Source organism: Danio aesculapii, chromosome 21 (genome assembly GCF_903798145.1).
Source record: "Danio aesculapii chromosome 21, fDanAes4.1, whole genome shotgun sequence".
Taxonomy (NCBI): Eukaryota; Metazoa; Chordata; class Actinopteri; order Cypriniformes; family Danionidae; genus Danio; species Danio aesculapii.
Genome location: NC_079455.1, coordinates 25,599,891 through 25,623,474, shown reverse-complemented (window position 1 = coordinate 25,623,474; position 23,584 = coordinate 25,599,891). Strand labels below are relative to the sequence as shown.

At 34.8% G+C, this 23,584-nt stretch overlaps 2 protein-coding genes across 2 annotated transcripts in view; one reads left to right on the top strand and one right to left on the bottom strand.

Annotated features, from left to right (window-relative positions):
• nnt (nicotinamide nucleotide transhydrogenase) overlaps window positions 1-8,242 on the bottom strand; it is a 59,893-nt gene extending 51,651 nt beyond the window's left edge. The window contains exons 1-3 of the mRNA XM_056445745.1: window positions 8,156-8,242; window positions 5,523-5,704; window positions 631-860 (exon numbers count right to left, since the gene is read on the bottom strand). Coding sequence (XP_056301720.1) covers window positions 631-860; window positions 5,523-5,661 — 369 coding nt within the window. The 5' untranslated portion in view covers window positions 5,662-5,704; window positions 8,156-8,242. The remainder of the gene's footprint in view (window positions 1-630; window positions 861-5,522; window positions 5,705-8,155) is intronic.
• A 6,237-nt stretch (window positions 8,243-14,479) lies between these two features.
• ccdc80l2 (coiled-coil domain containing 80 like 2) lies at window positions 14,480-22,184 on the top strand. The gene is made up of 7 exons (XM_056446837.1): window positions 14,480-15,809; window positions 15,899-16,055; window positions 18,083-18,216; window positions 18,292-18,446; window positions 18,524-18,627; window positions 21,311-21,391; window positions 21,468-22,184. The coding sequence occupies exons 1-7, from the start codon at window positions 14,661-14,663 to the stop codon at window positions 21,779-21,781; spliced, it is 2,094 nt and encodes a 697-aa protein (XP_056302812.1). The 5' UTR covers window positions 14,480-14,660; the 3' UTR covers window positions 21,782-22,184.
• The last annotated feature ends 1,400 nt before the right edge of the window (window positions 22,185-23,584 follow it).

Here is a 23,584-nt window from a genome sequence, read left to right as displayed (position 1 = left end):
TAATATAAAAAAAAAGTGTGATTAAAACTGCACTTACCATATTGCAACTAAAACAGGATTACCCCTAATTTGATTTGTTTACTTTAAGTATAGGGCCGTTCACAGTAAGGATAACTTAATATAACAATAACTATATTTGTGTCGACAACAGCAAATGACAAAGTTCTGCATATTTTTTGATTATGCGTTTCTTTTTGCATTACCCCCTTTTGTAACCAGTAGATCCTCAGTGTGCTACATCTGACCAGTAAATCCAGCTTGTGTAATCTAATCAAATAGTGAATTTAGCACTTTATAATTCTATCGAATCTGACTGGCTGTCAATGTTTTTTCATATCCCATCGATATTGTTTCTCCACATCTTACAGCTGTGGTCTGAACTTTGCTGTTGTTTTACATTCAGAATGATTTTAGAACAATGTCTTTATCATTATCTTTATATAATCATGCTAGGCGTACCAGGCCTTAGCCAGATTAACGTAATCAAAGATCTTAGTTTACATGGTAATTTCTTAATCAGAGTATTGTCCTGATCAAGTTAATATTAAAATATTGTTGTCCATGTAAACGTGCAGACTCATGTTGGACAATCTAAGTGAAGTAAAGATAAGTAAATCTATCCAACAGTACCTTAAGAAGAACATCAGATGAGAAGACATCCTTGACGTCCCTGATAGTGGCTCCTGCTTTTGTGTACATGTCATCAGAGAACTTGGCAGATTCTCCAGCGCCAGACTCCACCACCACGTTAAAGCCCTGCTTAATGAGAGCTTCCACTCCGGCAGGAGAGATGGCCACTCGACGCTCATTCTGAAAGATTTCCTTAGGAACGCCGACGGTCAGCTGTTTGTATGGAATGCCTGCAGGAAATAACAGGAAATTAACAGAATCAATATAGTCTGGATAAAGAGGTTTTCAATATGCATGGCAAAAGATCAAAAGCAAGTTCTGCACGATAGTATAAGAAAATCTTTTAAAGCAATCTATACCTTTCAAATGTATTTTTTAGTCTGAAAATTTCACAGTTGATATATATAGAGATGATAACAAAAGATATTTTGCCCATTGACATCTATATTAGGAAAACAAAATACAACGGAAGTTCCAACATTCTTCAAAATACCTTCTTTTGTGTTCAACAGAAAAAAAGAACTTAAACAGATTTGAAGTTGAGGGAGAGTAAATCCTGACAACTTTCATTTTTGAGGGAACCATATATACACAGCGGTGTGAAAAAGTGCTTGCCCCCTTGCTGATTTATATTATTTTTTGCATGTTTGTCACACTGTTTCAGATCATCAAACTAATTTAAAGGGCACCTAGGTTAGCCCTTTTTTCAGATTTAATATAAGTGTTTTGTGTCTCCAGAATAAACCTGATTAAACGTCCCCAAACCAAGATTGAAGCGTCTTTTTTTATAACTGTTCTGACACGTGGCTGTGCTGATGAAGTAAATCGCTGTAATTCATTACACACGTGCACAGTTTTAAAAAATTTTTAACTTGTGAAACTCACTCTTGATCACATTTGATGATGATTGATGATTCTAGCGAACTGAACAGACCTTTTATTCCCGGCTGCTTTGCACACGTCTGGTCTTGTTGATATTTTTATACACGTTACTACCGGGACATGTTAATACGCGCAGCTGTCAATCAATTCGGTGGGTGGGGGGACCGCACTCCTACGTAAAGTTGCGGTTGGTCTGAAAACCGCTCCAATTGGTCCACCGTTTTTATGTTGCTAAATTGAAAAAAAAAAGGACTGGGTGGTGTTTATATCACCCCAATATGACGGTCTAAACACCATACATGCACATATGTCTGTCCAAACAGCTTGAAAAGTAGATTTTTCACCATAGGTGCCCTTTAAAACGTTAGTCAAAGATAACAAGTCAACACGCACCATGCAGTTTTAAATTGAAGGATTGTATTTTTAAGGGAAAACAAAATACAAAACTATTTGCAATCTATTTTGTGAGCTACATGAAATGAGGAAAAAAAAAGTCAAGTGTTAACAGCTATGATCTCACATTACTCTCACTGCTAACATCCGACTCAAGACCAATTTAACTCTCCATTTTGAAGTCAAAGAGAAAAGCTGTGCAATAAAGATAAGTCCAATATACGATCCACAAGTAAATCTAATCCAGCAGCTTATAAAAGGGAATTTAAAGTACCGTCCAGACCTTTGGAATGAACTTAAGGGCCATGAAGTCACTATGAGACTTGTGCTTTTACAGCTGTGTGCATTTTTACAGTAAGAAAGACCGTGTGACTTCGCAGAAGCTCCAATTCTGCAATTTTAATTTTCAATATAAAACTTAGAAGTCAAGCTGTTAACAGAGCATGCTGGTGTTTGGCGTGAGTAATGAGGTCAATCGTAGTGAATTTTTATGCACAGCTTTATTTTGTTTTATATGTTCTGGTCTGCAAAAGATGTGCAAACATCATGTGGTCTAGACAGGCTGAATATGTATCATGAAATCATCCAAAGCATGCCCTTCTGCTGGCAGCAGGAGGTCGCTTGTGGAAAAATTCCACAACAGATCTATAGATAACAACATGAGCTCACGTGAAATCACACACTTGAGCTGCCCAGAGGTGGTGGAACTGGGCCTCAGACAGCAAAGCAACTCAAAAAATATTTGGTCTCTTAAAAGAGATAAAGCAACATAGATAAACATTTACTCATCCTTAATTGATTACGACGCTTTAGAAGACATTTTAAAGAATATCGGAAAATGGTAAACACTGATATACATATTGCAAAACTCAAAATACAACAGATGTGATACAAGTGGAGGGAGACTAAATGACAATTTTCATTTTTGAGTGAACTATCCCTTTAACTGTCTGAGAAATGCATGAATGTCATTACATTGGAAACCAAACCACAAACCAAGTGGCATTTACTGCTGAAAAAACAACACTAAATTGGTGATTTTGTCAACATTCTTTTGCAGCGTGCATTTCTAGTTTGCAACTATATGCATCATTTGTTATTATATGCATTAAAATTAATGGATTTATAAAAGACAACTTTTAACACAGTTGATAATATAATTCAAATAAAAACTTTACAGGAGAACTTAAAGCAGCTCTGCTTTCTGACATATAACAATGATCTTTCGCATTTGAGAACAAGTGGACATTTTGTAACATGAGTATAATGCCCACATCAAACCTGACCAACCAGCATAAAAGCTTTATAACTCTTAAGTAATTGCACACTGCTGTTTAAACATTTGAGGTCAACATTTATTATATTTTTTAAAAATGTTTTCATTTAAAAGTGACAGTAAAGGGGTCAAATATATTTTTATGTAAGCTGTAGCAGAGATGCCCGAACTGCCCCCGGGCCTAAGGTGGCCCATAGTAACCTTTGATTTGGCCCGCCATACCATCTGAGAAGAGAGGGAGATGGTTGGGGCGAATGTCTGTAACAGTGATCATCATGAATGATTGTTTCTTTCATTGTTGAGCTACAAAAAAAGCAAACTGGAATTAAATGTTGTGCATAAATCAGATTTTTAAAAATGTAAATACTGTCACTCGAAGATAGAGGGCAATGCACAAGACATCGACAAGCAAATCAATCAAAAGTTCATTATAGTATGTAAAAATATATATATTTAATTATTAATACCATTTAAGTATTTCTATTTCTATCTATTTTTAAATCTTAATAAATTAGGAAATTACAAAGGCAACTTTAAAGGTTTGGCATATTTACCTTCGACCCACCACCCTCAATCAACTTTGGTTTTTGGCCCTTCATAAGAAAAAGTTTGGGCACTGCTGCTATATAGACAGCTTAAAAAAATCATAATGAGAAATAATTGTCATTCAGTGCAATAAATATTTCACATGGAAAAATGAGGCTGCACTATGATGACTATGATGGCCAGCATGAGAGATGCTCAGGACAGTAGACAGAATGGTTAGAGTGCTCCCTTGTCACTAACTTTTAATTTGTCTGCGACTATTTGTCAATTGCGTGCAAATACATAAATGTCTTAGAATCGAGAAACCATATTGCACCATATCGCTTTTTGGTTCCTCTTAACTTATTGGATGTTGTAAGCATGTTTTTTTTCCCCTTAACCTGGTAAAAACCAGTACAGCAAAGAGACAACATCAAATAATGAGGCTAAAAGAAAACATCTGTTTTTTAACGTCTTGGACATTTACGTGGGTGCAAACACAATAAAAAAAATTTAATTATGTTTTGCACAACTTGTCAGTCTGGCAAGTTAGTCACCTTTTTTGCAAGAAAATACCTGGATTTTTTTTTAATCCTTCCATATTTTACTGCTAAATAATTAAACATTTTTTAAATATTTAAATTCTAGATTCACAAACGGTATTTGACACATTACATAAAATGACGCTGAAAAATAGATATTAACTTTTTTTTATATTAACTTTTTTTCACTGGATGGCCAGTTAAAATTTTGGCAGGGCAAAGTAAAAATTTGAACCACTGACGCAATCGGGCCAGTAAAAAAATCCCTGAATAAATCCCTGAATGACTAACAATAAATACATCTGAAAGTATTTTTTGCTACACTGCAAGACATTTTAATGGGTGTCCTATGTAAATCAGAATAAAAACATATGGTAGTCTTTACTTTTGGCCCAGTAATCAAAATTACACAGGACACATTCTACATTTATGATAAAAAGTAAAGCTGAAACTTCTATTGTGCAGATTTTTGTGACAAGATATTTTTTCTGAGCAATAATGACAATAACAAACACAGTTTTAGTGATGTGACACTATAGATGGAAGAAATGGCTGACAGAAATGTTATTTTAAGACTTCTCAAAAAAAATAAAAATAAATAAAAATCCCAAATTCACTAAATGATATATTAGTAGTTTTATAAGTCAGAGGTATTACACTGACCATAAATTCAAATAGTGGTAAATGTAACTACCAGACATGAATGGAAATAAAGACTGCAAGTGGAAACAACATTTGAGTCCCAAAAATGTTTTACAACCACAAAGCTGACAGTGACCATAGACGCGTTTCATTTCCCAGCGCTCAATCTTCAACACGTTCCTGGCTCCTCAGCTGATACTGTGTCAGAAATAACCCGTTCCACCTGTCATTACCATACTTCCCCGTCTCAAAAAAAAAGTCTGCCATTAACACCGGCCTCTAACACAAGCTGTATCCAAGTAGCCAGAACGCAACACAGGTCACTTACAGCACACTCATTCATATCCTCAGACAGTCAAATCATGCGACTGAACAAGCAGAGGAGGGACAAAGTGACCTTGATGGTCACCACATGGACAGTTACCGAAATATTAGCAAAATTATAAGACAACAATGTTTATTTGCTTCTGTCATACTTTAAAACAGCATATGCTAAAGCAAAACAAACAATGTTTACCCATAAGCATAAGTGAAGCATACTCAAGGTCTTTCATTCAGTGATTTGAACTCAGGAAAGCAAACCCTTCAAAAACATTTCATCCGAAATAGATCATATATTCCAGCACTGTTACCTGGACTAGTGAGGCGGCTGAGGGCTTGATGTGTCCTAAAGAAGCGCACACATGGTTTCTTCACCGTCCGGGCACACTGTAGCCCAGAGAACAGGGGGCTGGAACAGCTGCTGGCCACCACACGCAGAAGACTCGCCATCAGAGACACAAGGAGGAGCTGTGCAGTCGGAACGGCCCTCCTCCTACATGTGAAAGAGAGAAAAGAGTGAGCTGGCTGACCTATCCCATAATGCTTCACTCTGGAGATCAGCTGTTTAGCCACCTCCAAGGTGACACACTTATAGTATGCTCTTGGTTCACACAAGTGGGTAACTGGGTGGTTCAGGGTTTTACTAACATTATGAAATGTGACATTGCCTAAAACAATTAAAGATCTAGAAAGTTTTGCTTAATAGGTAATAGAAAAGTTTACCGAGCAAGGAAAAATGCATTAAATTGAACAAAAGTAATAGTAAAGGAAGTTATAAAGTTATAAAAGATTTAGATTTTGTTGTACATACATTATGTAGTACACGCAGTTTTCAACAATGATAATCAGAAATGCTTTTGCTCACATTAGAAACATTTCTGAAGGATCATGTGAATACTCGGTTAAAATTCATTAAATCACATTTCATAAGTAGATTCAAAAGGTTTTTTTTTGCACCATTTTTACAATACTGTAGCTTTTAATTAAAAAAAAAGCATCATTTTAAAAGCAGCTGAAAAGTTATTAATTATAAATATATACATTTATTATTTACTTTTTGTCCCCCTCAAAATTTTACAACATTTGACCATACTTCAAATTTTTATGCGGTATGTATAAAGTACATAATTAGAAATACAATGGAAATTAATAAATTTACACTATTTTCTCCACTAAATCTTCAGAACGTACAGCTCTTTGCAGTCTATTTGTAGAGACACAAAACAGATCAATTAATCCTCAGGGTGAAACAGTCAAGGTCACGCTGAGGCCAACGCTGTAAAGTGTGGTGAAGTGTATTTGTTCGGCTACAGACTTTCTGATATGAAGGTGATAAGGGTTTTTTCTCTGCAGGCCAGTGCAGGTTACACAGTAGCAGTTTACAGATTGGAAGACCTACAGGTCATTTATGGTCTTTAACGCCATAAATACTGTCTGAGCCAGAATACGCAAATATTAATAATCAAGAATAACATCTCACAAAGCAAATACAGGTTGAATCTTAAATGTTTTTAGTTCTCACTTAAATGTAAAAACGACGCAATAAAATGTTAATTATTAAAAATACCTTTTTATCATTAAAATCTGCAGGTATCATCATAATATTTTAATTTAAACTTAAATAATGACAAAGAAGATAAGATCTTTCAGGCAGAACAGGTCATCACAATTTTAAGGGGTGATGCAGGGGTCAAATATTAAAAGATCAATAGATTATTTTTTTTAACTAAACATTATGATTTGCAGAAGACACCCAGTAAAAGTGTTACTGCAACAATACATGCCAAACAGATTTATAAAATAATCATCTGATGAAATATTAAATGAAGCAATTCAATTTAAGAATCCCGGAGCTCCAAAATACTAATTAATAGGTGTTTTAATTGTTATACTTTGCCAATGTAATCATTAAGTGTTTATCAATTATTCCATTTATTAACACTAACTTTTTAATTACTTCAAATATAAGAAAATTTAGCATGATTAGCTAAATTGTACTAATATTAATACATTATTGCATACGTGTATTTTATTACAATTAAGCCTATATTAAAGTGTTATTTTAATTAGATGCATGCAGCATAATTATGAATAAATAATTATCATCATCATCATCGAATAGACAGATTCTGCAGCACAATAAATAACAGATTTGTTTTTAAAAGTTAAAGGACACAAAGTATGGTGCACATGGTGAACTGTTTCCACCAACACACCAGTAATTAAACGCCTAGCTACGTTTACTTATAAATACACACTCAAGCAACCTACAGATAAAAGCACTGCAGCTTGGTTTTGCATGAAGGCGAAGGAAACAATCAAAGCACCTATTTAATTAAACGCGTGCAGACAGACTCTATTGGATTATCGTGCCAACTACAATCCAATTCCAGCACCACGTCAACGGAACAAACGAGTGACAAGTCTGCATCAGATGTGGGCCGAAGATTACTCAACCCTTCATTAACTTTAATACTTAAACGACACGGCTAGTAATAATTATTATTATTCATTGTGAGAGAAAACGGTTGTTAAATATCAAAATAACGGCGCTTGTCCTCGTGCATACGGTTTGTTATTGGACAACGCAAAAGTCATTCATTCAAACAGCTCAATAGCAAAAGGTTATCTGCATACATGTATAACGTATTTTTATTAATATCATGCGGCTCAAAAATAGTAATAGTTTTACGAGTGATAATTAACATCCGTTATGCACTAGTTTGTTTGTTTTTTCGGAAGAGAAACGCGGCTCTACAGAAGGCGGGCACTAGCGCCTCATTTCCCCTTCTTTTCTTTTGCTAGCATGATAGCTACACAGAAAGCCACAACTGCAGTTTGCGTTTGCATTTCGAGAACTAAGCGACGCTAGCACGAATGCATTTTTTTTGCCTTCAACTGACAACGTTGGTGGAGATGGATAATGAACAAGTGAAATTCTCACCGGGACGAGAGAGAGCATCAATGAGCGACCTTTGAATGCGGGGACGCGCAGCTTACAGCCGTCACCCGGAAACACTCGCGCTCACCTCTGCCGGGCGCCGCTTCTGTGGTTTCATTCGCCTGTCAGTCAACATATGTAAATCAGTCATGTGCTGAGGGGGCGTTTGTTAACGAGTTTTTTTTTAAAACAGGGGTTCCCAAAATTTTCAGCCTGCTACCCCCAAAATAACAACTCAAGTGATTCGCGAACCCACTATGGAGCTTGGAGGTGTTTATAAACATAAAAACATTGCACACAACAGTGCACAGACACCAGTATGAACTGTAAAAACATGAGCATATAGACAACACAAAAAGTGCAGGTCTACCATATATTTTTTATAATCATTATTAATTTGTTTAATTTAGTATAAACCTAACTTAATGAACCTGGTGAGCACAATGTTCAGGAGATCATCCTCCAAATTCAGTTGTGGGTTTTATTTTTATTAATGTAGCCTATGTGAGTGCCATAAAGGTGTCCAAGTTTAACATTGTGCTGTAAATTCAGTCTGCTGCAACTAACACTATTGCTGTGACATTATTCTAGCATAAAAACTCCAGGGCTCGCAATCCAATGGAAAAAAAAATGATAGGCTGATAGCTTTTTATTTGCATGTTGTTTTTTATGTAACAATTAAGTTAATTAATTCATTAATTCATTTTTTTCCATCTTAGTCCCTTTAATCCAATAGTATCTGGATGCAGCCTTTATGATGCAAGCTGAGATTGCATCACTCAGCAATGCAATGTCAGACACAATGCACCAATGCACTCAAATGGGGCGAGTGGCATCACTGTGAGGTGTAGGGTTAGGGGTGGGGTTAGGTGAGCCCATTAAAAAGCATTGGATGCAGCTCAGATTGCACTGCACCAGGTCTGCATCCAGACCCCTCTCCTTTAATCAGGGTCGCCACAGCGGAATGAACCGCCTGCTTATCCAGAATATATGTTTTACGCAGCAGATGCCTTTCCAGCTGCAACCCATCACTGAGAAACACCAATACACTCTCATTCACACTCATACAATTTAGCTTACCCAATTCACCTATAGCGCATGTCTTTGGACTTCTGGAGGAATCCGGCACCCGGAGATATAGGCACCCCAAAGGAAACCCATGCGAACACAGGGAGAACATGCAATCTCCACACAGAAATGCCAACTGGCCCACCCGGGGCTCGAACCAGCAACCTTCTTGCCACCGTGACACCCTGTTAAGTATATATTAAATATATTATAAGTTTAAAACATTTTTATCTTCTGTAGGTTATGGATAAAATATGGTATATAATTCCAATAGTTCTAATAGTAAAAATTCCCCCACTTTGGCAACCACTGTTTTAAAACATCAAACACTGTAAAAAAAACATGATGGGTTCCACAAAATTTCTTTATGTTGTCCCAACACAAATAGATCAAGTTAACGTAATGGTTTTTACAAATTCAAGTTGATTGAACAAAAAACAATTAAGTTGTCTCCAAAAAAGCTCAATAATTGTGTTCTTTCGGCTCATTTTAAATAAGTAGTTTGAACAGACAACAAATATAATTTTTGAGTGTAGTTAGGCTTAATTTATAAATAAGAAAGTGAAATTTGAAAATAATATTAATATTTATAACTAAAATGTGTGTATATAAGCAATTAAATCTGTAATTAGAGGTTCATTCCATTGTGGCGACACCCCAGTAAATCAAAACTATACTGAAGGACAGTGAGTGAGATAAAAACTGGCATATAATCATTCGTGGTAAATTTAGCAGTCAGAAACCTATTTTATTTTCAGTGGTACTTAAGGAACTAGATATTTGTATAAATAAGTACAATCAAACAAAAAAAAAACTGTAAAAGCTGTGTTTGTTTAGCAAAGCCTAGCATTATTTGTAATATTTGTATTATTTATTTTGTTTTACTTATTGAGTCTATGTACTTATATATAACTCTATTATGCATTTTGTATATTTTTATGTACCCTGGTATTGTTCTGTGTATGCAGTTAATGAAATCTAGCATTAATAGCATAGCATTAATAAAAACTAAATGATTAAAAATTTATAATAATAAAAAACACGCATACATTTTATTGGAATTATCAAATATATAACCACATTTGCCTAACTGTCATAGTTATTATTATTATCAATTATATTTTTTGCATTGTCCAACTAAAATTTTACTAATCATCAAACATAATCTTCTACAATCCTGCTGCTACGAATGATCCCATTAAGGGTAAATAACAATTACTCCTTTCTAATTATCTGAATTCATTAAACTTTTTTAATTGATTTAATAGACTATTGATTCTTGTTCAAGAATTTGGTACTCATTCTCGTTTTGTTATTTTAGTTTTAAGTTAATTTCCTTGGAAACTAGAGGCTATTTATTTATTTACTTATTTATGTAGATTTAGTTATTTTTATTTATATTTAATATATTTATAGTTAACATATATTTCAAGTAACAGACATAATTGTAGTTTTGAAGGTTTTACTTTTACCCAGTAAAAAGTTGTATACACCTACAGAGATTTTAATGTCCAGCAGATGGCGCTAGTAAACAGGAACAACGCTTTATCACTAAATACAACATCAAAAAGAATCTGAACAATCTTGAGAAAGGAGGCACAGATCATAGGTTCTTGATTTCTGCAATTAATAACACTGTGCAATTAGGATTCTACATCATAGCCCTTAGAAATACTGACTAATTGGTTTAGTTAGTCAATGGAACTCAATGTAATTAATAGAGTAGCCTATACAAAATGAAACTACAAATAATATTCAACAAGTAACTTTGATGTTAACAGTTTCTAAAATATAAAACCCATTTTGCATTGAACACAGCCTTTTCATATGTTCTGACAGCTTTGGATGGTGCAGTTTTAGGTTTTCCCCTTGTTTCTCATATGCTTCTGTTCAACTAAATCCATTTGTGGAATGTCTGTGTGTAGCGTGACTGTTAACCATTAACTCTCCTCAACAACCCACTTTCAACACACAATTCCTCTCACACCTGGAAAATAGTTTTATCTTTCACTATATGACCAACTAATGCATGAATTAAAACAATGTTTTCCCCACTTTATTGTTCTCATGTACTATACGGTACATGTGGTAATGTACATTTAGATGCTGTAAAAATGTAAATGTTTTAAGGAAGAACATTTACCATGTTTTACTTTAACATGAACCCCATAAATTGTTCTATTTTGCAGTCTTTACATGATTAACTTTATTGCAGTCTTTCTGAACATGATTAACTTTACTATCAACAGTTTCAAGCTAAACTTCTAAGCTTTACACTTTCAGCCTTTTCTTTCACTTTATAGTAGATAACATCATATGTGTTTGACCTGCAATTCATAGTCTATTAATAATAAGGAACCAACTTGCTAGCAGTTTTATGTCTATAAAAAGTTTCAAAACATGTTTATTTGATCTGACTTAAGAACAAGTATAGATCTGCAGGCTATTCTATTTACAGCAAATTATTGAGGCGATGGTATTAATCATCATAGTTTTGATGTCTGTTTGGCAGATGCAGAGTGAGCGAGACAAAGCTTGGATGGAAAGCATTACTAGCATATAAATAAATAAGTGCAAGACAGCTTGAGTTTTTTTTCACATATTTGTCATCAGCAAGACTTTAAATACTTTGAAATATAAAACATGTAATATATTATTAATATTTGAAGAGTTTAGATGCAGGCGACGCAGTGGCACAGTAGGTAGTGCTGTCGCTAACAGCAAGAAGGTCACTGGTTCGAGCCTCAGTTGGGTCAGTTATCGTTTCTGTGTGGAGTTTACATTTTCTCCCTGCGTTCGCATGGGCTTCCTCCGGGTGCTCCGGTTTCCCCCACAGTCCAAAGACATGTGGTACAGGTGAATTGGGTAGGCTAAAAAATTGTCCGTAGTGTATGTGTGTGAATGAGTGTGTGTGAATGTTTCCCAGAGTTGGGTTGCGGCTGGAAGGGAATCTGCTGCGTAAAAACATGCTGGATAAGTTGCTGGTTCATTCCGCTGTGGCGACCCTGGATTAATAAAGGGACTAAGCCGAAATAAAAAATGAATGAATGAGTTTAGATGCAAAAACCTCTAAATGCCATCTAAAATTTTCTTTTAAAATGAGCATTTTTATCAGGCTCCTATGTGTAGGTTCAGTAATTTTACTGCACAGGATAAGCCCTACTCATGGCCTTTAAAGTAAAGTAACTCAACATAAACACAGGAGCTGAGAAAAAATGTTCATTTTCTATGAAAATTTCAGATGGCTCTTTTCAGATGTCAGCTTTTCATATTATACTTTTAATAAAATACAGATCAGTAAACACAGTAAAAAAAATTCAAAATAAATAAAAATAAACATCTGTGATTTTATAGTTCATGATTCACATACTGGGCATTCTCAGTGGTTAGCACTGTCACCTCACAGCAAGAAGGTCACTGGTTCAAGCCTCGGCTGGGTCAGTTGCCGTTTCTGTATGGAGTTTCCATGTTCTCCCCGTGTTGGCGTGGGTTTGCTCCGGGTGCTCCGGTTTCCCCCACAGTCTAAAAACATGCAGTATAGGTGAATTGAATAAGCTAATATAGCCATAGTAAGTGTGTGAATGAGTGGGTGTTTCCCAGTGCTGGGTTGCGGCTGGAAGGGCATCTGCTGTGTAAAACATGTGCTGGATAAGTTGGTGGTTCATTCCGCTGTGGCGACCCCAGATTAATAAAGGGACTAAGCTGAAGGAAAATGAATGAATGAATGATACACGTTTTCAGTTTGTTTACACTTCCAAATTGCATTATGGGACATTATGATGTCTGCTCCAATAGCTCTTGATGATGAAAATTTAACTCAGTGAGTTTTTTTGATGAATTTTTTAATTGAAATAAATATGTTTAAAAAAAGTACTGCTTTTGTACCATAATTTACCTGACCAACCTAGGCAATATCATTTTGGATTACTAAAATTGGCAATAAAACCATAATTTCTAAATCATGGTCCCATAAAGCAGTTTCAAAAGCAAATTTAAAGAAAAATTTAACATTGCTAAAAATAGCCAGATATTTTTGACAGTGCAGATATGTTGTCTTATTTATATACTTAAATGAAAAATAAAATGTGAAAAAAATTTGTTTTATTTTGGCTTGAATAAAAACAGAATTAAATTAAATGGAATTATGGAATAAAAAACAATTTTAAGGTCAATTTTATTAGCCCCCTTAAGCAATTTTTTTAGTTGGCTACAGAACACGTACAATAATACCTAATAACCTTAGTCTAATTAACCTAATTAAGCTATTTACGCCTTTTAGTTGCACTTAAGGCTAAAGAGTAAATCAGTTTTATGAATTAGTTATGAAAACTATTATGTTTAGAAATGTGTTGAAAAAAATCTTCCATTAAACAGAACATAACCCTTATTTTACATTTTTTTCACAATTCTTTTCATTAAAATAGACACTTGGCCAGCATTTAATATGCATTTTATGTATATAAAATTACTTATGTAAACGTGATTTTATGTAGACCCAAAAATGGGACGTCTCATCTATGAATCACACGGTGGCCGAGAAAGCTTAAATCCTCACACTGCTTACACTTTTTTTAAAAAATGCGCTGCATTTTCCCACAACACAAACAAATTAATGAAACATACTCCATTTTCTCACAGCGCAAACAATTTACGAAAGCGTGCTGCATTTTCTCACAACACTAAAAGAATAAAGAACAATGGAAATGTTTCAAATGGACCCAAAAATGTAATGAATGCTGCTATGCCATGACTAATGCTCAATGAAGTTGTAGGTGATCTTTGAAATGTGAGTTTTTTTGTTTGTCAATTTTAATATCCAGATTACTGTGTCTTTAGTACTTATTAGCCAATAACCCTAACCTAACTAGCCGGGTCCGTCATGTTTTAGGATCTCCTTAAAACATTTCCGTTGTGTTGGAGGAAAATGCAGCATGTTTTTGTAAAATGTGTTTGCGTTCTGATGATCCGCAGCAAATGATGATCCGTGGGCTGTCAAACTGATAACATTTGTTATCACACTGATAAATTGCAGCATGTTAAGCTCTCTTGGCCACCGTAGGGAATCAAATGTTTGTAATACTTACTTGAACCACAACATCAACACATACTAAAATAGTCAAGATCTACCCGGCCATAATTATTAACCACTAAAGAAAGGGGTAAAACATAAGATGTCCACAACTGTAATCAAGACACATCAGGGAGGTTGGTTTGAACTCCTCCCCTTTCCCTCTTCTCCTACAAACAGTTCATCCTCCATGCAGACCAGTTATGAGGCTCAAGACGCGGCTCTGCATGCCATACGGCTCAGCCTTGCTTTGAAGCTCAAAAATTCCAAGAGTTTCCTGTAGCAAGGTCGAACTCTAATGTGAACCAGAAGCTGCAAATTCTCTCTCTGCCTCCTCAGTCTGTTGGTTAGTGGACAGTGTAACATCTCGATATGTCTCGTCTGTGGATCCTACTCATCTTGTTGATCAACAGCCCGGTGCTTTCTGCAAAATCAGGCAAGAAGAAACACCAGACGAAGAATAAAAGCGATTTTACGGTTCCCAAAGAGGATGCTGGGGTTCGGGAAAGTCCCTCAGAGTCTGACTTCTTGGTTGATTTTGCTGGGAAACATCGCCTGTGGGTGATCTCCGCACCATCACATAATGACAACTACCTGCGCATGATGGAGAAGCAGATCCAGGAATCTGAAGGACTCAATTGCCGCTTGGCAGAGAGAGACACGCTCATCGTTACTATTATTCAAAACGCTCTTATGGAAGGCAGAATCCAACGTATGACCTTGCAAGGAGAAGCCAACGTTGAGGCCATGGATTCTGAGATGGTGAGCAAACTTCTCCATCACATTGAACTGGAGGACCAAACTTTCTCCATGCTAATTCTCAAGAAGAACATGAGGGTCAGCGAGAGGTTTCCGTACGCCGTTCGAGTTGAAGCCATTCTGGAGGTCATCGATCATCTGCCTGTGCGAAAGCTGGAGAAGGTCGCTAGGAAGGGATCGCCGGTCAAATGCAAAATCACAAAAAAGAGGATAGTGGTGAAGAAACAGGGTTCAAGCAAGCGTAGGACGTTCAGCCCACAGAGGCAGAGGAACACCACATCTGTCGTCTTCACGAAGAAGATACGACTGGACAAAAAGGAAACTATAAGAAACAAAGTACAAGACATTTTGAGTGGAGGTTCACGATATGTCATACGTAAAGAAACAATAGGATCGGGGAATGGAAAACCATCAGATAAAGGAGGATCTGGATCTTCTAAAAATGAGAAACCAAAGCTTGACAACCAGAAGAAAGCTTCAGATGGAGACAGAAACAAAGAGCCCGTAAAAGAAGTAAAAAATATTTCGGAAGCAGATAAAAAACTTGCTGGTGTAAACTCAAAATCGGATAGGCTCAATGAGGAGTTCAAAGTAGAACAAACTGTTGATCACTCAGGCTCCAAAAAGAAAGGCAAGGGAAAGGATGGCAACAAGAAAAAGGGGAAAGGGGGGAGGAGGAAGTCACAACGAGAAGCAGATGATAAGGAAAAGGGAGCTCTTAAGGAATTCATGCAAAACCTCAAAGGGAGAAGAAGACTTCTTGTAAGTTCTTAAGAAGATCCAAACTTGTTGCAGCTCTAGTAAGAAGGGAAAATGTGATTGTTTTTTTGAATGTTTGTTTTATTGCACAGGTGATTTCATCCCCGAGTGATGTGTCAAGTCAGCATATCAAACAGAGAGATGATAACGAGCTGCATAGCTGTGAGTTTTCCCAAAGAAAGATCTCGGTCCTGTCCATCAGGGGTTCAGAATATAATCCTACACTACACATTCAACACTACCAACAAGGTAAGGACTATTAAATGAGTCAACTTGTTAAATTATTTATGCTGCTAATTGGTTTAGATACAGATTTACCAACTTTATTTATAGATATAATCGTTAAATTGTATTTATTTTGTTTAATTTAATTACTTTTTTTGGTGTATTTCATTCATTCATTTTCCTTTGGCTTTCTTCATGCTAATCATTTTGAACAATTTAATACAGAATTGCCCTACATGAGTCATTTATTTTGCAAACAGGTCAAATGCTGTTTGTTTTTAATTCACAAATGTTTTATTGGTCATTTATGAATCATGAATCAGGTTACACTGGCCTTTCAGCCCTAAAAAGAAAGGCTCAAAAAAGTAAATAAATCTTTCTATGAAATGAATCACATTTGGTGTATTTGGCTTTACATCAAAGAACATGTTCAAAAGAATAATTTGTTTGTCATTAATCAAAATCAACTGACCCTGCATTTCTTTTGAGGTGCAGAAGGATCTGAAATAAAGGATCAGAATATTTTCTCCCATGGAAATCATGTTCAGCTGCATTTGTTTAACTGTCAAGAGGGCAGTTTTTACAATTAGCTTATTATTTAGACAGGCTAGAGCTGAAAACATTGCAAGTATAACACTCAAAAAATACTTTTGCTGCTTGTTCAAGCTATTTATTTAAAATGAGTTGACATAACACAATTATTATGTTCTTATTGGGACAACTTAATTGTTTTATGTTCAATCCACTTAAATGTGTATAAGCTATTAGTTTATCTTAATTGATTTGTATTGGAACAAGGAATTGTTTGGAACCCTGCATTTTTTACAGTGAAGTATATTGAACACAAAACAATTGAGTTGTCCCAAAAAAAACCTCAAGAATTGTGTTGATTCAGCGCATTTTAAATAAGTAGTTTAAACAAACAGCAAAGAAAACATTTTGAGTGTTGTTTATTGCTCTTAATACTGTTATAATAAATCTTGCATTGATTTATGAAACACATACAGTGCTCAGAATATATAGGTACACCCCTCACAAATCTATCTAGTAAATTCATATTTTTAATAGGAAGCTATACAATATTTTATTTGTGCATACACATAAGATTAGTCAGTACTAAAGCCAAATCTGAAGCTTGTCTAACAAAATAACTTATGATAAAGATCCAAAAACTAGTTTTATTGATATAGAAAATTTATATGTTATAGAAAAATATTAAATACAAATTTAATTCAAAATTTTGTTGTTGTTTTTTTGCAATATTTTGCTATTGGTATTATTATTGGTATTGGTATTATTATTTTCTAAGCTATTTTTGGCAATATTTTGTCATTTTATTTGTCAAAGTCTATGCATTGCAATCAGAATAAAAACCCATATTTACCCAAATACTTAAATAACAAATGATTTTATTGGCTGTTTTACCCAAGATTCAGAAGCAGGAGGGTATCACTACCAAAAAATATTACAGAAAACATGTATCAAACTATTTCTCATACAGCATCTTAAATCAGTGTTTCAAACTGATTTAAAGAGAAACATGAAAATGAACCTCAAGTAGTTCAAAACCTTTTTGAGTTTCATTCTTTCTGTTGAACACAAAGTAAAACATTTTGAAGAATGTTAGAAACTGATAATCACTGACTTCCATAGTAAGAAAAACAAATACTATGGAAGCCAATGGCTACAGATTTTCAGCTTTCTTCAAAATTTATTATTTTGTGTTCAACAGAAAAAAAAAAACTCAAAGAGGCTTGTGATAAGTAAAGGGTGAGTAAATAATAAACTAATTCCATACAACATGTTAAAATGCTGGCAGCCCAGTGGCGCAGTGGGTAGCACAATCGCCATGCGACATGCGGTACAGGTGAATTGAATAAGCTAAATTAGCCGTAGAGTACGTGAGTGTGTGGGTGCTTCCGAGTTTTGGGTTGTGACTGGAAGGGCATCCGCTCCATAAAACATGTGCTACATAAGTTAACGGTTCATTCCGCTGTGGCAAAATGAATGAATGAAAATGAATGAATGTTAAAATACTCTTTTTGAAACAGACTCCGAGCCTCCACAAGCATCCTTGCCAGAAAACTTCAGGAACCCGGAGTTAATTGGCGAGATCCGCAGAGAATATGGGCTAGACGCTAAAAACTTTTCAATGGTGTTGACCGACTATGACCTGAGGCCTAATGTAGGAGCACTTAATTTCCTTATTCAAAAAGACTTTAACTGACCACCAAACCAAAGCAATTTCTTGTGTTTTTAGCTAAACAGGGTTTTCAACAAGCCAACTGCTCCTTCTGATTTACTGGATTACATTGACAGCTTCCCTTCACGTCAGTCTGAGAAGGAGGAAGAGCGAAAATCTCCATCACCCTGCTCTAAAGCTGAAACCAATAATCAGGAGAACTCGCTTCTGAGGTAAACGCCATGCATGCTTACAAATTAGTGTAACTAATATTTCCAATTATTCTGATTATCTTATGTTAATTTTGAAGGTTTATGTCCAAACGAAGACTTCTGATCATCTCAGCACCCAATCCTGATGATTACTCATTCCATCAGCAGCTTCAGGCAGTCAACGGACAGGAATGTCCACTGGGTGAGCATTGTGTTTTTACTAATTTTCTAGTAAAGCTATGCCTTTAAACATGATCAAATGCCACCCTGGACCACAAAAACAGTCATTAGTGTCATTTTGTTTTAAACTGACAGATATTCTCAATAAATAAGCTTTTTACTGATGTATGCTCAGACATATTTTGCTGAAATACACTATTTGAAAATCTGGAATCTGAGGGTTCAAAAAAATCTAAATATTGAGAAAACCACCTTCAAATCTGACTAAATAAATTGCTTAGTGATACACAATGCTAATTAAAATTTGAGTTTTGATATATTTGCAGCTGGAAATGTACAAGATTTCTTCACTGGACATGCTATTTACTTAATATTCTAAAAATTTTGGCCTAAAAGAAAAATCAGTCATTGAGACTTACACGATGTGTTTTTGGCTACTGCAAAAAAAAAATGTCTGCATACAACATAAAACAAAGATTTAGTAAAAATAGCAATGTTTCCATCCAAAGTTGTGAATATTTATTTTCACGGTTTGAGCAGTGACTAAAAATTGTGACTTCCTGCAGCTCATTTCACAAATGCAAACATTGTCCAGATTATGGTATGTCATTTCTTATGTTTAACAGCATCTATACTAAACCGAACTGAATCAGTGTTTATTTAACTGCCTGACTTGCTGGAATGTTCCACAACATTCTCTAATCTTCATCTATGTAAAGCTGCTTTGACATAATCTACACTGTAAAAAGTGCTCTAGAAAATAAAGATGAATTGAATTAAATATTTAATCAGTGAAATATGAGCTCAGACAAACTTTAAGTGTTCCATTGTGTTTGAAATTGGTCTATAAACTAGCACAAAAAAGAAAAAAGTGAACCTGGAGAAGCTACTATCAATTTCATTTTGCACCAGAGTGTACGCATATGACATTCAATAAAAGAGTTATCATGTTATCTTGTGTTTTGATGTCTGAAATCATTTTGATGACAGACTTTGGCTGAGGTGTTTCAGATTGATTAAACATTTGAAATGTTGAGCTGCTGCTACTATATGTCTAGTTATCATCATCTTTGATGTTTTTTTTAATTGTTATGCATCAAAAAATGTGTTACTTAAAACAACAACTCTACATTTGAAAGATTTCCTCAACACTTAATCCTTCATCAATAGCACACCCTATTTTGTCTTTATCTGCACTGTAAAAATATCTGTTAATTAATAGTTTCCGTATTTTGTTTTCACTTTATTTACATTTTTGAATTGTCTTATGGGATCTGGATATCTGCTCTGTCAACATTTGATATTGAAAGTTCAACTCTACAGTTTAACAAATTGACTTTTATTGACATTTTTGACATAGTTTGAAATAATATAATGTATAAGAAATGATACAGTACAGAGAAATGAAATCAGAGAAGGTTTTTGTAGCATAATATAGCCAGACAATGTATCACTTCAAACTATTAAAAAAATTTTCGCTTTTTTTCAATGTTAAAGGTTAAAAGTTGTTGGAAGGAAGATCAAGGTCCTATAATGCAATTCAAAAGCATAAATAAACAGGAATGTTTTAAAAAATGAAAACATGAATCACGAAATAAGGAAACTTGCTTTTTTACGGATATTTGTCCTGCTGGTTTGAATGTAAAAAAATAATAACTTCTAGTTGATCCTTTGAAAAGCGGCAGAAGGTAGATTTTTCAGATGAATCATGTGTTGAACTGCATCCCAATCATTACGAATACTGCAGAAAACCTATTGGAACCCACATGGACCCAAGATTCTCATTGAAATCAGTCAAGATTGGTGAAGGAAAAATCATGGTTTGGGGTTACATTCAGTATGGGGGTGTCCGAATGGATGGCAACATCAACAGCCTGAGGTATCAAGACATTTGTGCTGCCCATTACACTACAAACCACAGGAGCAAAGAAAGTCAAGGTGCTCCAGGATTGGCAAGCCCAGTCACCAGACATGAACATTATTGAGCATGTCTGGGGTAAGATGAAGGAGGAGGGATTGAAGTTGAATCCAAATAATCTTGATGAACTCTGGGAGTCCTGCAAGAATGCTTTTTTGCCATTCCAGATGACTTCATTCATAAGTTATTTGAGTCATCTCAGAGATGTATAGATGCAGTCCTCCAAGCTCATGGGAGTCATACACGATATTATTTCTTTTTCCACTGCACCATGACTTTATATTCTAAACTGTACATTATTTCTGTTAACTGACAAAACTTTTGTCTGAGCAAAATCAGGTCTTACTGTCCTAATTAAATCATTAAAAATCATGACATGATCATATTTTATTTTGGTAAAATAAGCGTAATCTAGAGGTCTATGAATTTCATATAAGCCACTTCTGATACCAATTGATCAACTAGAAGTCAAGTTATTATTTGTTGTTTCTAAAACTTGGATAGGTGACAGAACTTTCGCTGCTTCATATGAACATATTGCTGCTTCCCTGCTGATTTGAAGAACTTCTAATATCCTCATTTATAAGTCACTCTGGAAAAATGTAAATGGAAAATGGAAAAATGTAAATGTTTCAGCACACCTCTTCCTTTTTTTTATTTAACACACATCCTGGTGTTTTCATCCAGCTTATTTCTGTACAGTCTCCTAAAATTTGCATGAAACGCAGATGGAAACATTGCTCATGATATGTGTGGTCAACTAACTTCATTAAATCCACATAAACAGGTATTCGTCATTTTGCCTTGCTGAAGATTGTTGGAACGGGGTCGACTGCTTCAGGAACAGTAGAGTTTTTTCCACTGAATGGTGAGATAATGCTACCAGCATCATAAAGTTCTCATTGAATATTATAGAATTGTGAGATCTTGATGATGACTTACAGGTAAAAGTCAGCCTGAGAAGGAGACGCTCTCGCAGGACGTGGTGGAGAGTCTGAGAAATCAGTTAAAGATCAATAGGGAGTACTTTACCATGCTGGTGGTGGGTAAAGATGGAGATGTAAAGGCCTGGTTCACATCTCCAATGTGGTTTCTGGGAAGCATCTACGACCTCGTGGACTCTTTGGAATTGCGTCAACAAGAGCATAAACTGCAGCAAACTCTAGGAATTCGTTGTGTGGATGAAAATGCTGGCACTTATCATGGCTACACAGAAGAAACAGAGGACAGCTATTTGTACCACAGATCGGAGGACTAAAAATCACAAACAAAGCTACAGTTTATCTCGAATATTAAAGTGACAGTTCACACAAATAATTCAGATTGCTCTCCCTCGTGTGGTTTTAAACCATTATGGGCATCTTTCTTCTGTTGATCACAAAAGAAGATATTTTTAAAAATGTTGGTTCATGGTTCACATTGACATCTATAGTAGGAAAAAAAAATGCAAGTCAGGGGGTTCCAGCATTCTTCAAAATAACTTATTTTGTGTTAATAAAAACTCAATTAAGGTTTGAACAAATGAAGGGTGAGTAAATGAAAACATAACTTCTCAGAAATGTTTTACATGTGCTACTATGCTTAAGTATAGCTAAAAGAGAATGTGTGCAATTCTTGTTTTTTTTTTTTACAAGCTGTTCATATTAAAGGATATTTTTCTAAGCTGGAAAAAAAATCTCTAATTTTCTGAGGGTTTTTTTTTGAGTTATCATGACCTGCTCAAACCAAGATCAGAAATTTCAAACTAAAACTATTTTAGCACACAATAATGTTCTAAGCATACAGTGTTGTTCTCCATATTCAGGTTATGATTGGCAATCAGTCTTTTTTATTGGTTATCAGTCATTTTAAACGTAATTATTAAATATAGTGTTCCTCTAGGGGTGCCATGGTGACTCAGTGGTTAGCACTGTTGCTTCACAGCAAGAAGATCGCTGTGTTCGCGTGGATTTCCTCTGGGTGCTCTGGTTTACCCCACAGTCCAAAGGCAGGGGCGGACTTAACCAATAAGCAAGGTAAGCAGCCGTTTAGGGCTCCAGGGAATTAGTGGCCCCCGACCAATGCCAAGAAGCATAATCATAGAGATGTTTTAATAAATTTTCTATTGTATATTGTAAAATCTGTTACTTTACTTATATTTATTATTAAAAAAATAATTATACATATGATACCTGGAATTACTTAGGGCCCCCAAATCACTAAGTCTGCCCCTGGCTATAGGTGAATTAAATAAACTAAATTGGCCGTAGTGTATGTGGATGTTTCCTAGTATTGGGTTGTGGCTGGAAGGGCATCCGCTGTGTAAAACATATGCTGGATAAGTTGGCAATTCATTCCGCTGTGTCGGCCCCTGATACATAAAGGGACTAAGCTGAAGGAAAGTTGTTTTATTTTATTTTAATTATTTATTTTTTCATATTCATCATCCTTGTATTAACAGAACTTTACAGTATTTTTTAAAGTTTAAGGTAGTAAGGACTTTCACAACATTTCCAAGAAGTTTCTTATTCTTGCCAAGGCTGCATTTGTTTGAATTTAAAGGTAGTCTTTTATTTAATATTTATTATTATAATTTTAATAATAATTATTATTAATATTTAATATTATTAATAAATAATATTATAATTTATTATTATATATTTAATATTGTTTATTATAATTATAATCAATTATATAATATTTCAATATATGCAATATTCTATTTTAAATATTTTAAAAAATAAATACAGTTTACTTACATGATGTAAAAAAATCAGCATCAGGATTTCTAGAGCTTTCACAAGTCAATTTAATATGCTTACAGATCTAAAAATAAAAAAATTAAATCAATCAATAAAACAGCTAAAAACAGAGCTGTGTTGCTTAATATTTAATATAAAAAAATAAATATAAATAAATAAATAAATAGATATGAATCTTTCATAACATTAAAAATGCCTTTACCGCCAGTTCTGGTCATTTGCATCTTTGTTGAAAAAATATTCTAATGTTTTTTCATTCATTCATTTTTCAAATCTCACTGAACTCAAACTTCAAAATAATCGTATTTGTCCAAATGACC

Coding starts and splice junctions, on each gene's coding strand:
- ccdc80l2 (XM_056446837.1), top strand. CDS start 14,661: ATGTCTCGTCTGTGGATCCTACTCATCTTGTTGATCAACAGCCCGGTG. Junction 18,217..18,291: donor ACTATGACCTGAGGCCTAAT/GTAGGAGCACTT, acceptor TTGTGTTTTTAG/CTAAACAGGGTTTTCAACAA. Junction 21,392..21,467: donor AGAGTTTTTTCCACTGAATG/GTGAGATAATGC, acceptor GATGACTTACAG/GTAAAAGTCAGCCTGAGAAG.